This window comes from Acomys minous (genome assembly GCF_964271855.1).
Source record: "Acomys minous genome assembly, chromosome: 10".
NCBI lineage: Eukaryota > Metazoa > Chordata > Mammalia > Rodentia > Muridae > Acomys > Acomys minous.
The window spans coordinates 69,900,651-69,915,509 of NC_140491.1; the positions used below are offsets into that span (position 1 = coordinate 69,900,651).

The following is a 14,859-nucleotide window of genomic DNA, read 5'->3' on the forward strand; positions in this document are numbered from 1 at the left end:
TGGGGACGTGTAACCCAGAAGGCACTTGGTGGGAGTTGGTTCTTTCCACACCGAGGGTTCCGGGTCTAGAGTTCAGGTTGTCCATGGCTGCAGGCACCATCTCGTCTCTATGTATAAGTCACCACGTGTGTAGTTTGCACACTTAACACAGTGACTTCCTTTTTTATTTGTGATGCTGCGAATGACAGCTTTTTTTTGTTTTTTGTTTTTTCGAGAGGCAGAGGCAGTCGCCTTGATGTGAGTTTGAGGCCAGGCTGGTCTACAAAGTGAGAGCTGAGCCTTCTCCCTGGTTTGGGGCCAGTGAGCGTTCTGGCCCTGTGCTGTCTAAGTTCTGTGCCCCGTAGTTCTCTGAGTTTGCCCACGAGTGGGTGTGGCCCTCCTTGTACTGAGTCCGTTTACTTTCAAATACCCTGCTCTTCCCAGACTGCTCTCCGCTTGATCACGGCAGTGGGCGGGGGTTAGGGTTAGGGTTAGGGGTGAGGAAGGGAATGGCTGTGATCACGTCAGGAGAAAGGGCTGTCTTTCTCTGAGGGGAGAGAGCCAAGATGGCCACAGAGGTGTCTGTATACATGAGCACCAACCTTCCATGTGCACCATGTGGTTGGTTGCTGGGAATTGAACTCAGGACCTCTGGAAGAACAGCCAGCGCTTTTAACCTCTGAGCCATCACTCCAGCCCCTGCACTCAGGTGTTTTAGGCTTGTTCAGGAAAGGCCTTTACCCACTAAGCTGTATCTGTAGCTGCCACACACAGTGATATTATTTCTTCTTCTTCTCCCCCCGCCCCCCCTTTATGGTTTTTGATACAGAGTTTCATTGCATAGTCCTGGCAGTCTTGGAACTCACTCTGTAGACCAAGCTGGTCTCCAACCCAGAGATCCACCTGCCAGCATCTCCTGCCTGCTGGGATTAAAGGCACGTGCCGCCACCACCTCCACGTCCAGCCCACTTCTTGGTTTTTCAAGACAGGGTTTCTCTGTGTAGCCTTGGCTATTCTGGACTCACTTTGTAGACCAAGGTGGCCTTGAACTTAGAGAGATCCACCTGCCCGCATCTCCTGACTGTGTGTTCGGTCATTCACCCCTGCTGCACCTGGCCAGTCTCAGGTATAGCCAGCGTTGGCTAAACGAATGAAGGATGTTAAAACCTGACTGCGTCAGAGCTGACACCTGTGCCTTTGATGTTTGGGTGGGGTGGGGGTGGGGGTGGGGGCCAGGGACACTCAGTGGGGTCCGCACACGTGTGATGTCAGTGGCTCTGTCTCTGCTCAGTTTGGTTTTGGTGCCTGTTGGAATTGATCATTGCAGCCGGGCGTGGTGGCGCACGCCTTTAATCTCGGGAGGCAGAGGCAGGTGGATCGCTGTGAGTTTGAGGCCAGCCTAGTCTACAAGTGAGTCCAGGACAGCCAGAGCTACACAGAGAAACCCTGTCTCAAAAAATAAAAAACCCAAAACAACAGCTTCCTGTGCTGTATAGTCGAAGGTCGTGGTGTAGGGACTGGATGCCGCGTGCCTCCCAGGGACACCGCTGCGTTCTCCTGGCCTGAGTGGCTTCAGGACAGAACCACAGAGTGGCAGGCCTCACGTGACGGTTGCCTCCCGGTCCCTTGTATTAGTCGCCCTGGGAAGCCATTAAGGACACGTGGCTGCGATGCTCGGTGGGTGCTCTTGCTTTCTGCTCCAGACCTCGCTGCGGTGTTAGGAAGCCGTGGTCCCTGCGCAGGCGTCAGGTTCAGCTCCTCTAGTCAAGCTGAGTGTGGAGCAGGAGGCAGGCGGTGAAGTCTGTCTTGGTCTCAGGGCCGTTGAGCAGAGCTCACAGATCCGGGAGGGCACTTAGTGTTGAGATGAATGAATGGGTGAATTAATGAGCAGATGGGGGGGGGAGGGGAGTGCTAATAGAGCCATTGAAAGGATGGAAGCTTCCAGGCTTCTTGAATGAGGTCTGAGTGGAAGGAAGGTGCTGGTGTGGATCCCAGGTCACGGGCTGTGGTGGATTTCCCTTGATGGGGTTTGCTCCTCCCTGACGTGGCATCTGTGGCTCAGGTGGGCTGTGCACCTCCCTTTGTCTAGTTTGCCACCTTTTTGTGTGAGCTAGAAGCCAGGAGTACCGTTTTCTGTCTTAAAGAGTTGTCCTTGGGGGCTGGAGAGATGGCTCAGCGATTAAGAGCACACTGTCTGTTCTTCCAGGGGTCCTGAGTTTAATTCTCAGCAACCATATGGTGGCTCACAGCCATCTATAATGAGATCTGGTGCCCTCTTCTGATGTATAGGTGTATATGGAGACAGAACACCGTGTATGAAATAAATAAATATTAAAAAAAGAGTTGTCTTTGACTTGGAGTGAGACTGAGTGTGTCAAAATCTATTTATAGTGTGGCGTGCCAGCTTGTCTCACCAACAAGTGTTTAATGGGGGTGGGGTAGCCCAGGCTATCGGCAGAGCCCGCCACCTGGAGCAAACACCTGTGGGTAAATGCTGAGGGCATTTCCCTCGGGACAGTCCAGAGCTGTCCTGCATCTTCAGGGTATCCTTGGTTCCTGAAGGTTTCGCTCCTCTGAGTTGGAGGACTGGTCACTGACCTTGTATTTCTATTCTAAAGGCAAATCGGGAGTGGTGCCGAGAAAAATTTCCTTACTAGATGACATTTCATCGCGATGTCCGATCGTTTGGGGCAAATAACCCAGGGCAAGGATGGGAAAAGCAAGTACTCGACTCTCAGCCTGTTTGACAAGTATAAAGGGAGATCAGTAGGCGCCGTCAGATCCTCAGGTAAGGCCCGCCCAAAGGCCCCCTTTACAATTCCCCGGCTGGGCAGCTGTGTGTTCCCATAGACTTGTCGGTTGGGGCTGGTGGGTGGAATGGCATGGCATTTGCTTGGCCTTCCCCCTTTTAGTTTTCTGGTTCTGACTTTGTGGAACCTGCTGGAACAAGTTGATGTAGGACTTGTTGCCACCCACAAGACCCTTCTGGGAGTTCTTGGCACAACCAGGGCCATGTCATGGTGTGGAGGTGGTCACTGTGGGCTGAGCTTCCTGAGCCTGGCTCCCTCCCTGGCGTGAGCACCTCCAGCTGCCTCCTGCCACAGTAGAAAGGGAGCCTGTGCAGATCCCACGGGCCTCTGTCTGCAGTCCTGCAGGAGGTGGCAGGCCTGGGGCTGGGCTTCCAGGCACTTGTCTTTCCCCTCGGAGTCTGAGCAGGGCTGTGAGTTGGCCTCTTTCCTCCTGTGAGGTGTGTGCTCTGTCCCGTGCACGTTTCCTTGCAGTTATTCCTAGACATGGCTTACAGAGTCTCGGGAAAGTTGCCACAGCCCGGCGTATGCCACCGCCTGCAAACCTGCCAAGCCTGAAGTCTGAAAACAAAGGAAACGACCCCAACATCGTGATAGTACCCAAGGACGGGACAGGATGGGCCAACAAGCAGGACCAGCAAGACCCAAAGAGGTGAGCAGCAGGGGAGTGGTGGCCAGGGGTCTGGGGGTCTGGGATGCCAAGGCATCATGCATCTTCTGTTCCTTGGGCGGCAGATGTGGCCCTGCAGAGGGAGAGCTGGGAGTAAAGAGTATGACGGCTTCTCTGTGACGTGTGCGCTCTTTGCTCCTTGGTTGTGCTTGGCTGAGCTGATAGCTTTTTTTTTTTTTTGATGACCCAAGGGAACGTGTGCAGGGATTCAGATCTGTCCCCACTCAGTTGGGGCAGAGCCCTGTGTGCTCCATGTTAGGAGAATGTAGCTTGGCAGCCTCGGCGTTAGCAAACACAGTCCTGAGCCATGAGTCTCTAGAGAGGCAGCAGGCACCTGGCCTGCACAGGCCCCTCACACGATGAGCCTTCTTTGCTCTGAGTCTCTGCGATCAGCCTCTGTTCCTCTCAGGGAGGAATCCGTGTCCTGGGAGGGGGCTCCAGAGGCAGAAGCCTCCTGGGGAGCTTGCTGCTGCTGTGCCCTCTTCATGCTGACTTAGGGAACTAGACAGTGAGTGACATTGTTCAGCCTGCCGTCCAGTCCCCATCTTACAAGCCTGTATTGGAAATGACTCTGAAGCTTTGGGAACGCTGCCCCTACAGCGTGGCGGAAAGGTGGTACAGTGTGAGGGACCATGCAGTCAGTTGATATGCTGTCGGAGTGTTTGAAATGGGTCCTGGGCTATTTAACAGCCTCGTGTGCTGTTTCCAGTCAGATCATTTGTGGCTTGTTGGGACTTCTGAACCTCAGGGTCTCACCTTCAAGGAAAAATAGTCCCTAACTCCAGGGTGTCTACCAGGGCCCTTTGAATCCATGGGATAATAGCCTGGCACAAAGGACATGGCACATGTCAGCTGTTTGTCACTGTCCACTTGAATTGCACCCACCAGCTCTGTGGTGAAACATGTGGTACAGTTCAGTGGGAATTCTGGTGCAGAGAGAAGACACCAGAAAGTGTTGCCCCTCCTCTTTGGTCTCCCAGCAGTGGCAGAGGCAGTGTGGGCCTGGTGTAGGCCACCTGCCAGGAGGAAGTGGGGATGGAGCAGTTGAGGAGGCTCCTTCTTGCCCTGGCCTGGTCTCCCCACTTGGAGCCACTACCTGGACGCTTCCATTGTAGGTTAGAAGGTGATGTGAGAGGAGGGCCTTCATTTTGTCATTCTTGTGACTGCTGAGTGACTGGCCTTAGGTGTATTTGGAGCAGTGTGTCTGGGGTTTGGCCATCAGGTGAAACCCTGGTAATGAATGCTTCTCACCAAGTGGGCTGTCAGGTGCCAGGCGCTGAGGCAGAGCGGAAGGCTCCACACAACCCTTTCCACTGTCCTCTCAGATAGGTGGGCACATGCTGCAGCCTGCGTGGAAGGCTCGGTGGTAGCTTTTTAAAAAAAATTTATTTATTTTTTATTATGTATACAGTGCTCTGCCTGCATGTACTCTGCGGGCCAGAAGAGGGCATCAGATCACATCGTAGATGGTTGAGCCGCCATGTGGTTGCTGGGAATTGAACTCATGACCTCTGGAAGAGCAGTCAGTGCTCTTCACTGCTGAGCCATCTCTCCAGCCCGGGTGGTAGCTTTTAAATTTCAAGACATCTTGGTCTGACAGCTTCATTTCTATGATCGTATGACTGAGTTCCTTACAGAGGATACCCAAAGACCCAAGTCCGTGTGTGTAAAATGTCTGCTGAAGTTCTGTCTGTAATGGGGATGAGGGAGGAGCAGAAACTAACCAGCTTACTGCTCACCCAACTGCAGTTAGAGTAAAGGTAGCTTATATCTAAAACGCTCTAACAGACTGGAAGGAGAGAGTGTGGAATCATATGCATGGGGCTATCTTGTGTTAAAAATATTATAGGCGCATATGTATAGGGAAGTCTGTGGGAATCTGAGCTTATGTCTGGGGTGATGAGATGGTAATGCCTGTTATTTATATTTGTATATTTATTTTTATTGAGAGCATGCATTTCTTTTATATGCTGAGGTAAGGTAAGAAGTCCATTTAGTGTCAAAGCAGTTGCCCTGAGTAGGTGGAGCAGAGCTCAGGACCTTCACAATAGCGACTCAGTTTCCCCATTGGCAGATCTTTTATTGCTTCTTTCAAGTTCATTTGACAACTGTTGGAAGCAGGCAGCAGATGGCTCCACATCCTGGGCAGCGTCATTGAGTCAGCCCAGACCACGGGACACGGTCTCGTCACTTTCACTGTTGTAGCAGGGAGATGACAATGCAAAGTCTGACCCCACTGTGCATCCTGCCCTTTTGTAGTTCCAGTGTGACAGCCTCTCAGCCGCCGGAGTCGCAGCCGCAGCCGGGTTTGCAGAAATCTGTCTCCAATTTGCAGAAACCGACACAGTCAATCAGTCAGGAGGTAGGTGCTGGGTCCCGTCCTGACTTCCCCAGGCAGCCCTCTTGCTGGGGACTGGTGGGTGCTGCTTGGAAAGACACAGAGTAGAGCACAGGCTAGCTCTGCTTCCTAATGTGCTCTGTGGACTGTCCAGAGAGCACAAGAAGTGTCAGGCTGCAGAACCGCCCCCCTTTTTGGGTGTGCTTGAAAACACAGCTAGCTGGCAGTGATGCCCCACGATTTTTGGGGGGGGGGCCCAAGGTGTTACTTAACTGTGTAGCTCTGGCTGGCCTGGAGCTCACAGAGACCCACCTGCAACTGCCTTGCTTTGCTGGGATTAAAGACAAGTGCCACTATGCCTAGCTCTGACCAGCTGTCTTGACGCCTTGAGTCTGCTTGGTGTCCCCTGGGTACAATGCTGTCATCTGCTGTGACTGGAAAGGGTGTGTGTCCGGGAGCCTTTGGCTTCTCCTGGACACCTCCCTCTCCAGTGCCAAAGAGTGCCCTTTAGACATACTGGCCGCAGTCCCCTGGCCTTGGGTCACAGTCGGCCTCATGTTTCCCAGATTTAAGGCTAAGTGATGACAACTTCAGGCTTAGCCATTTGGTAAACACACTTGTGCCCAGATCCCAGCTCTGGAACCCGGGAAGGGTCCTGGGGAACCTCGGTAATAAGGCCTGGGCTTTGATGGTTTTGGCCAGTGGAGGAAAGAGTCTGTCCTACACAGATCACTCAACTCTCCTTAGAGGCTCTGGGGTTACCCCGCTAATTGAGGGGAAAGGAAGAGGGGCACCCTATGACTCGTGACTTTCAGAAGGTCTTGAGAGCCTTTGTAACAGAAATCACCATCAGTATTGGCATCCCACCGCCAGTGTTCCTGGGAAGGGCTGTGTCACCCTGGGGCTATAGACACAGGTGAGGTTTTCCAGCATGGGGAGGGGAATGGAATGGCACCAGCTTTGGTGCGCCTCTGCTCACAAGACGCCATAGGCCCAGCGGCAGTGCCCGTGAAGAAGCCCTTGTTGTCTGTGCTCAGGACTAGGCAGACAGTGTCTGCATAGGGAGCAGTGGGTAGGCCTGGCTCACGCTAGTGCCAGGGTCCTATTTAGAATCTGACTAGACCCTTCCAGAGGCATGGTGGGATTTTGCTAGGTTCACACTTCACGCTTCACACTTCATGCTTCCCGGGTCCCTAGCCTCACCAACTTTCAGCAGAGGTTGCCTGTAGGGCGGAGCCTGAGCAAGTGTGGATACGTAGAAGAGGAAGACCAGCACTTGCTACAGAGTGGTCAGGCGTGTGTCACACTTACCAATGGTGCAGATTGGAAATATGTACTGAAACTGGGGTCGGAGCTTTGTCTCTGGAGTAAAACAGCACAGCTCTATGTGGGCATGGGACCGCCTGGCAGCGTTTGCAGAGTTCTGCATGAGGGCGGGCGTGGGTTTGAGTCTTCAGTGCTTGCTCATCTGCCGTGCAGCTCTGGGCTCCAAGCTCCAGACTCCGGCTGGGACTGCTACACCAAGAGTCCTGAAAGTGGCCATCTGCCCTCCACATGAGGCTTGAGTCTAAAATGCAGCTCTCACTCCGCCCTCTCTTCTCTTTGTGGTGTTGGGGGTAGAACCCAGTCCCATGCACACCAGGCCATGCTCTGCCGCTGAGCCCTGCCATGGTGCCACATTCCAAGGCATAGCATAGCATGTTGGCTGAGCTGACTCTTGTTTCCTTCCTCTTCCTAGAACACAAGTTCAGTGCCAGGTGGACCAAAGTCATGGGCACAGCTGAGTGGAAAGCCAGCCGGACACGAAGGTGGTAAGTGGGTGGGCAGGATGGGTCCGTCCTTTTCCAGACTATTCCAGTTGGGTTGGGGTCCTAGGAGCTGTGGCATCTTCTACAGAGGGCGCATGTTGGTTGTTGTACTGTCTCTTTTGGGTGGAGGTGGCTGCCAGTTCTGTGATGGTTAGTATTGGTTATTGGATGTGGTCTTCTTGAGCTGGGCAGAAGAACCCAGCCCTGGCCCTGGTGGTCCTGCTGGGGTAATTACTGCCAGTGTCATGCTGCCACCCGGCTGCTTCTCCCTCACTGGCCTGGCACGAGCCCCAGCTCCAGGCTTGAGTAGGGATGGAGCAGCTACACACAGACATTCACCCAAAGCCTGTGGAGGATTAGCTGGGCTAGGAAGAGCTGAAAAGGCCAGTCCACCACGGTCATGGAGACACAGGTGGGGGCACGATGTGCTGCAGGGAGCAGTGTTGAGAGCAGTTGCAGCAGCTTCCAAGGCCAGCTCTGACTAGGTGAAGAGGTTTGTGCGCAGTTCCTGTGGCTTGGAGGTGAGGCCTGAGTCAGCAGGTAGTCTTTTGTTTGTTTGGTTACATTTTAAAGATTGATTTATTTTTATGTGTATGGATGTTTTGTCTGCATGTATATCAGTCTGCACACCAGAAGAGGTCACCCGGTTCCCTGAGACTTCAGTTGTAGATGGTTGTGAGCTTTCCTGTGGGTGCTGGGAATTGAACCTTTGAAAGAACAGCCAGTATTCTTAACCTCTGGGTCAACTCTCCGGCCTCCAGCAGGTGGTTTTGAGAACATCATGCATCCAGAAGACTCCATGGGTCTTAAGTTTTCCACGTTTGCTGCTGTGTTTCTGACGCACAGTGCTGACCCGGCTCAGCAACCCGGCCTGTGAGGGAGTGATGAGGTGCCAGACATAGCTCCAAGGTGCAAACTGTTGGAACCTGAAGTTACTCTTTATTTGGGAAAGCAGCTTTGGCAGCCTGTTGTACTCTGCTTGTCTGCTGCCCTGGGGATGCTTTCCTACTCCTGTGTGCCCTTGTAAGCCAGGGATTTGTCACACTTGACCTCCAGTGGACATGGATGGCCAGCACGTGTTTCTGGCTGGACTCTATTGTGATGGAGAGGAAAGCTCACACTGGGCTACAAGTTGGTGCCCAGTGGCTCCCAGGGCTTCACTCTGCATAGTCGGCTCAGCTGCATGCTGTGAGAGCACTTTGCTGGTGGAGGTGAGGTGGATGGTGACAGCAGGGAGGGCCAGTGACTGGAGGGCGTCAGAAAGGCTGTGTGCGGGCAGAGCAGCTGCTGCACGGTCAGCTGGGTCCTAGCTGCCTGTGTTCTCTGTGAAGGTTCAGTGTTGGTGTGTGTGCGTGTTTCCCTGCTCATGTCGGGGTGGGTATGTCATGCTGTATGTAGGCACGTGGTGTGTGTACATATGTATGCATGTGAAGGTCAGAAGATAATTGTGAGTGTCGTTCTTCCTGAGTGGTACACCTCGTTTTTTGAGACAGATTCTCTGGCTTGAAGCGCACTGTCTTAAGTTACTTCCTGTCGCTGTGACAAAATACCAGTACCAAAAACAACTTGGAGAGGAAAGGGTTTATTTTACCTCACAGACCCGCATGGATAGAAGTCTGTACAGGTACTCCAGGCTGGCAGGGGGCAGGCACCGAAGCAGAAGTCATAGGAGGATGCTGCTTACTGTCTTGGTCGCCTGGCTGTTCAGTTTGCTTTTTTATATATGATCTGCCCATAAGTGGCACTGCCTCTAGTTGCCTGGGCCCTATACATCATCGGTAATCAAGGAAACGCCCCACAGACTTGCCTACAATCCTATGGATGCATTTCATAAGTAGAACTCCCTTTTCCGATTATAATTGCACACCATGATGCCTGCTGTTGACTTTTGTTTTTCAAGACAGGGTTTCTCTGTGTAGCCTTGGCTGTCTGGACTCACTTTGTAGACCAGGCTGGCCTCAAACTCACAGTGATCCTCCTGCCTCTGCCTCCCGAGTGCTGGGACTAAAGTTGTGCGCTACCATGCCCGGCTCTGCTGTTGACCTTTTAGAAGAAAGGGGGGGGGGAGTGTGTGTGTGTTTGTGTGTGTGTGAGTGTGTGAAGTGCCCGTGTGTATGTGCCACAGCGCACCTGTGTGGAGGTCGGAGGACAGCTTCCTGCAGTCAGTTCTCACCGTCCCCCTGTGAAAGCGGGGTCTTGTTTCTTCCTGTTCCCTGCATGCACCAAGCCAGCAGGATCATCCTGCCTACCTCCTCGGGGGTGCTGGGGTTACAGATCCTGCCATTGTGTCCAGCTTCTTGCCTAGACGCCAGGCTTCCACACTCAGTTCATCAGGCCTGCATTACCAGTGCTGGGGCAGAGGTCAAAAGCCATCTGCCCTCCCCTTGTGTGGCCTGACTGCCTTAGTGTCACGGGTTAACTGTCAGTGGGTGATGAATGTAAAGAGCTGCAACCTTAGAGATACTAGTGTGCTGCTGTGGGGTTGTGAGTTATCATAGTCTGCTTGTTCGTTCTTGTTGCTGTGATAAAATAATTTTGATAAAAGTGACTCTACAGGGAGCCAATTGGCAACACTGGGATAGTGGTGTGGTGCCTCAGTTCAGTTGTGGCTCAGCACGGGCTGCATAGTTGAAAGAGGACCAGTTCCCACCAGGGACCTCACAGGGCCTTTCCCTTCTGTTCATCCATGAAGCAACAGGATCTATGTGTCAGAGATGAAGTTAAAACAGGCCTGCTCTGCCGGGCGTGGTAGCGCACACCTTTAAGCCCAGCACTCGGGAGGCAGAGGCAGGCCTGGTCTACAAAGTGAGTCCAGGACAGCCAAGGCTGCATAGAGAAACCCTGTCTCAAAAAAACCAAAAAACAAAAACCAACCAGGCCTGCTCCTTGCAAGGAGTTTATAGTTGAGCAGCGAGTGACAGTTGAAGAAGGAGATGGTCTTGGGGTTACACCAGGAACACGCTTGGCTTTGCAGGGCTGGAGAAGGTTGAGGAGGTGAGCTTCAGTAGGGAGGTGAGCCTCGGAACTCTAGGCCACAGCCCTGTGGGGCGTCTGTTGGTGCAGCCCCATGTGATGCAGTCTACCACCCTGGACAGGCACCAGGTGACATCCTATTTCCTCATCCTGTGTGACTGCCCGCCAGCTCCTGAGGACAGCTAAGGGAGTCAGTATCGCTGCCTGCAAGTGCAGATGCCCCAAACACCGCCCTGTAGGCATGCCGGGCCATGTGGAGCTAGGAAGGCAGGCAAGGGGGGGGGGCTGGTTGGCTGTCTCACTCGCCCCTTGTGTCCTCTCTGCCTCTCTTGACAGGTTTAAGGGGCTCAAGCCGACTATTATCCTTCTCTCCCGAGGAATTTCCGACGCTGAAAGCAGCTGGAGGGCAGGACAAGGCTGGCAAAGAAAAGGGCGCCTTAGATCTGTCGTATGGGCCAGGACCAAGCCTCCGCCCTCAGAGTGAGTGAACATGGGCACCAGACCCCTTTCTTCCTTCAGCTCTTCCAGGTGGCCCCGGCTACTGGGCCTAGGTGTCAGAGCGTGGGAGCAGGTAGCTGGTTTGACATGTGGTCCTGAGTGCCTCTGGCCTCTCCCTCACCTCTGTCTCTCATCCCTTTGGCTGAGCCGGGTCTTGCCACCGTCCATTTATTATCTTTCATTACTTCCGCTAAGCGGGGTGGTGCTTCATGGATACATACAGGGTGCAGCGAACCTGACCAAGTCCCTGGGTCCGTAGCCTGTTCCCATGGCCCTCCACATGCGGATTGTAACCCCAGGAGCTTGTTCGAGTCTGGCTTCCACCCTTCCCCAGGTGGGTGTGCAGCAACCAGCACTGTTGCTCTCTCTGGTGTCAGGGTTAGGACAGGCCTGTGTGTAGTGCCTGGTGTGGGTGCTTGGCCAGCAGGCCCTGGCTGCGGGGGTTCTGTCTGGCCTGACCAAGGAAGCTGAGCTACCTTCTTTGTTCAGCTCTTGAAATTCAAGGGGCTTTTGCCTGCCTGTCTTGTTCAGTCCTGAGGCCGCTCCTGTTGATGGCGTACTTACGGCGAGTCAGGGGCACTGTCCCAAAGCTGAGTGACCACCGTGCCACTCTGCCGAAGCTGTGCTCAGAGTGGGTAGTCAGCCTCAGAGGAGCCCGGCCCTGACTAAGACGGCCACCCATGGGACTAAAGTGTGGGATGGTGAGAAGCAGACGGCCTAAGGGGTGACCCCTGGCTTCCCAGGATGCAACAGAAAGGGAGCGCCTGGCTGCCTGGCCTTCACGTGGCCGTCTTCTCTCAGGGTGGCAAGTGCTGGGTCCTTTCCTGTTTCAGCTCCTAGCCAGAAGTGGATGGAGAGGGATCTGGTTCCTGTGTGGTCCCCACCCTGTCTGTTGTTGTACATGGTGGCACTACAGTTTGAGTTACCCGCAGTGAGCCACACTTGACTACTTTCCTATACTTTTATTAAAGCAGGGCGTGTTCACACCATTAGTGTTTGTCTTCTTGTGCAATTGATTTATAAATTAATTTTAAGTGTGCCTAAGAAAAATTAATCTGGGCAGGCATGGTGACTCCTGCCTTTAATCTCAGCACTTGAGAGGCAGCGGCAGATGGATCTCTATGAATCTGAGGCCAGCAAGCTCTAGGCCAGCCAGCACTATATAGTGAGACCTTGTCTCAAAAAAGAAAAATCAGCCTGTTGGGTCTGGGAGTGTCCTTCCTGGTCAGTGAGCTCCTGCACTGACTGCCACCATGTGGCTATGAGAAGCACAGTCTCACAGGGATAGAGAGCGGTCAGGTTTTTAAGTTTTTAAAATACGTATTTTGTGTGTTGTTCATCGGGTAGGGGAGCACCATACTGTAGCATGCGTGTAGAGTCTGGGGACAGCTTGGGGAGGTTGCTTCTCCCCTTCTACCACAAGGGTCATCAGCTTAGCAGCAACCCACTGAGACACCGCCCCGGAACCTGTGAACCGAGCGTGTGCTCCATGCATGCCGCACGTGATGCATCACGTGGCACCAACACTCAGCCTGAGGCTCTTTGGGCAGTACTGCAGCTCAACCCAGAACGAAAGCATAGTGTCAGACTGGCCGTGGTTCCAACGTGAGCCCATGCCAGGAGTCAATGCTGCCCTTCATGGGTGGGCCATGGTGGCTGGAGGAGCAAGTCAAGCTGTCCTGGTGTCCCCATGTTCTGCCCTTGGGTAGGTGTCAGCCTTAGGGAGCCAGTTCTGTCATCTATTGTATCTCTCTGAAGCGGAACTCACTTTGTTCTTTTCAGGCATATATCTGATGCCCCTCAAGAAATTTTAGCTTCCTGCTCCCCACTTGCCCTGACAGCACTTAGTTTTTTGTTTTTGTTTTTTCTGTTTTCATTGTGATTGTGTGTGTGTGTGTGTGTGTGTGTGTGTGTGTGTGTGTGTGTGTTTCAAGAAGGGTTAGTGTCCATTGACCACCAGAACTTTACAAATCTCCCTCCCCTTTCTTCTTTTGTCCCTTTCCACTTTACAGATGTGACAAGCTGGAGGGAGGGCGGTGGGCGAAACATCATTTCTGCCACGTCTCTGAACGCCTCCCCAACAGAGCTGGGCAGCAGGAACTCCAGCGCAGGGGACGGAGCCCCCTCCTCTGCATGCACCAGCGATTCTAAGGACCCCTCTCTCCGCCCAGCCCAGCCCATCCGCAAGGGGGCCTCACAGTTCATGGGACATGTTTACCAGCCTCCCACATACCACGACATGCTTCCTGCTTTTGTAAGTCTTCGGAGCATCTTGCCCACAGCTGGCTGCTCCTTCTGGTCAGCAGAGCTGGCTCAGCAGCCACTCAGCCTGGGTAGCAGCCAGAGAGCACCGTGGCCTGCAGTGGAGTCCCACTCCTGCCCTTGTCCAGTCCACTGCCCCTGGCTTCTGCCCTTGAGGTGGGGATGCCATTATAGCTGTGGTTCTTCAGAAAAAGGAAAAGACAGGTGTTCCCAGCCTTACTGAACCCAAGGCAGATGGGGGTGCTGTGATTCATCAGAAAAGCTCTCCAGCCTTTGCTGTGCCCCTCACCCCCATTTTCCACTTTCCAAAATGAATTCTCATTTAGCATGTAATTGGGGCCGTTGCCAGAAAATCTTACTCATTGCTGTTGTATTTCAGATGTGTTCGCCGCAGTCATCAGAGAACCAGGGTACGGTGGAACGAAGCGCCTTCCCCCTTCCTCAGCTCCGCCTGGAGCCCCGTGTTCCTTTTAGACAGTTCCAGATGAATGACCAAGATGGGTAAGGCTGTGGCCCTGTGGTCATGTGTGTCAGTGTGTGGCGGCTCATGCATGGGTGTGCTTTGTGCTCTGGAGACTGTAGAGAGCATCCTGGCACGGCCGGGTGGGCGGCAAGGGTTGGGCCTGGCAAGGAGCTCAGTTTGCAGCGCTAAGTCTCTGCAGCGCCTGAGTTTGATAATGCGGTGGTGGGGCAGCATTGTGCATGTGGCACTGTGGGCTGTGGTGGGGCAGCATTGTGCATGTGGCACTGTGGGCTGTGGTGGGGCAGCAGTGGGCATGTGGCGCTGTGGGCTGTGTGGGTCAGCACTGGGCATGTGGCAGTGTGGACTGTGTGGGGCAGCAGTGGGCATGTGGCGCTGTGGACTGTGTGGGGCAGCATTGTGCATGTGGCGCTGTGGGCTGTGGTGGGGCAGCAGTGGGCATGTGGCGCTGTGGGCTGTGTGGGTCAGCACTGGGCATGTGGCGCTGTGGACTGTGTGGGGCAGCAGTGGGCATGTGGCGCTGTGGACTGTGTGGGTCAGCACTGGGCATGTGGCGCTGTGGACTGTGTGGGGCAGCAGTGGGCATGTGGCGCTGTGGACTGTGTGGGGCAGCAGTGGGCATGTGGCGCTGTGGGCTGTGTGGGTCAGCACTGGGCATGTGGCGCTGTGGACTGTGTGGGGCAGCAGTGGGCATGTGGCGCTGTGGGCTGTGTGGGGCAGCAGTGGGCATGTGGCGCTGTGGACTGTGTGGGGCAGCAGTGGGCATGTGGCGCTGTGGACTGTGTGGGTCAGCACTGGGCATGTGGCGCTGTGGACTGTGTGGGTCAGCAGTGGGCATGTGGCGCTGTGGGCTGTGGTGGGGCAGCAGTGGGCATGTGGCGCTGTGGGCTGTGTGGGTCAGCACTGGGCATGTGGCGCTGTGGACTGTGTGGGGCAGCAGTGGGCATGTGGCGCTGTGGGCTGTGTGGGGCAGCAGTGGGCATGTGGCGCTGTGGGCTGTGTGGGGCAGCAGTGGGCATGTGGCGCTGTGGGCTGTGTGGGTC

The 14,859-nt window shown here is 54.2% G+C and overlaps 1 protein-coding gene across 10 annotated transcripts in view; it reads left to right on the forward strand.

The window, feature by feature from the left end:
- Positions 1-14,859, forward strand: part of PRRC2B (proline rich coiled-coil 2B) — an 88,601-nt gene that overhangs the window by 26,616 nt on the left and 47,126 nt on the right. For 9 of the 10 annotated variants that reach the window (XM_084797852.1, XM_084797860.1, XM_084797855.1 and 6 more), the window contains exons 2-8: positions 2,598-2,767; positions 3,261-3,438; positions 5,716-5,818; positions 7,533-7,605; positions 10,912-11,055; positions 13,086-13,327; positions 13,715-13,836. In XM_084797852.1, coding sequence (XP_084653978.1) covers positions 2,653-2,767; positions 3,261-3,438; positions 5,716-5,818; positions 7,533-7,605; positions 10,912-11,055; positions 13,086-13,327; positions 13,715-13,836 — 977 coding nt within the window. In that variant the 5' untranslated portion in view covers positions 2,598-2,652. Of the gene's footprint in view, positions 1-2,597; positions 2,768-3,260; positions 3,439-5,715; positions 5,819-7,532; positions 7,606-10,911; positions 11,056-13,085; positions 13,328-13,714; positions 13,837-14,859 lie in introns of those variants that run through there. The other variant, XM_084797859.1, reaches the window with a different exon arrangement.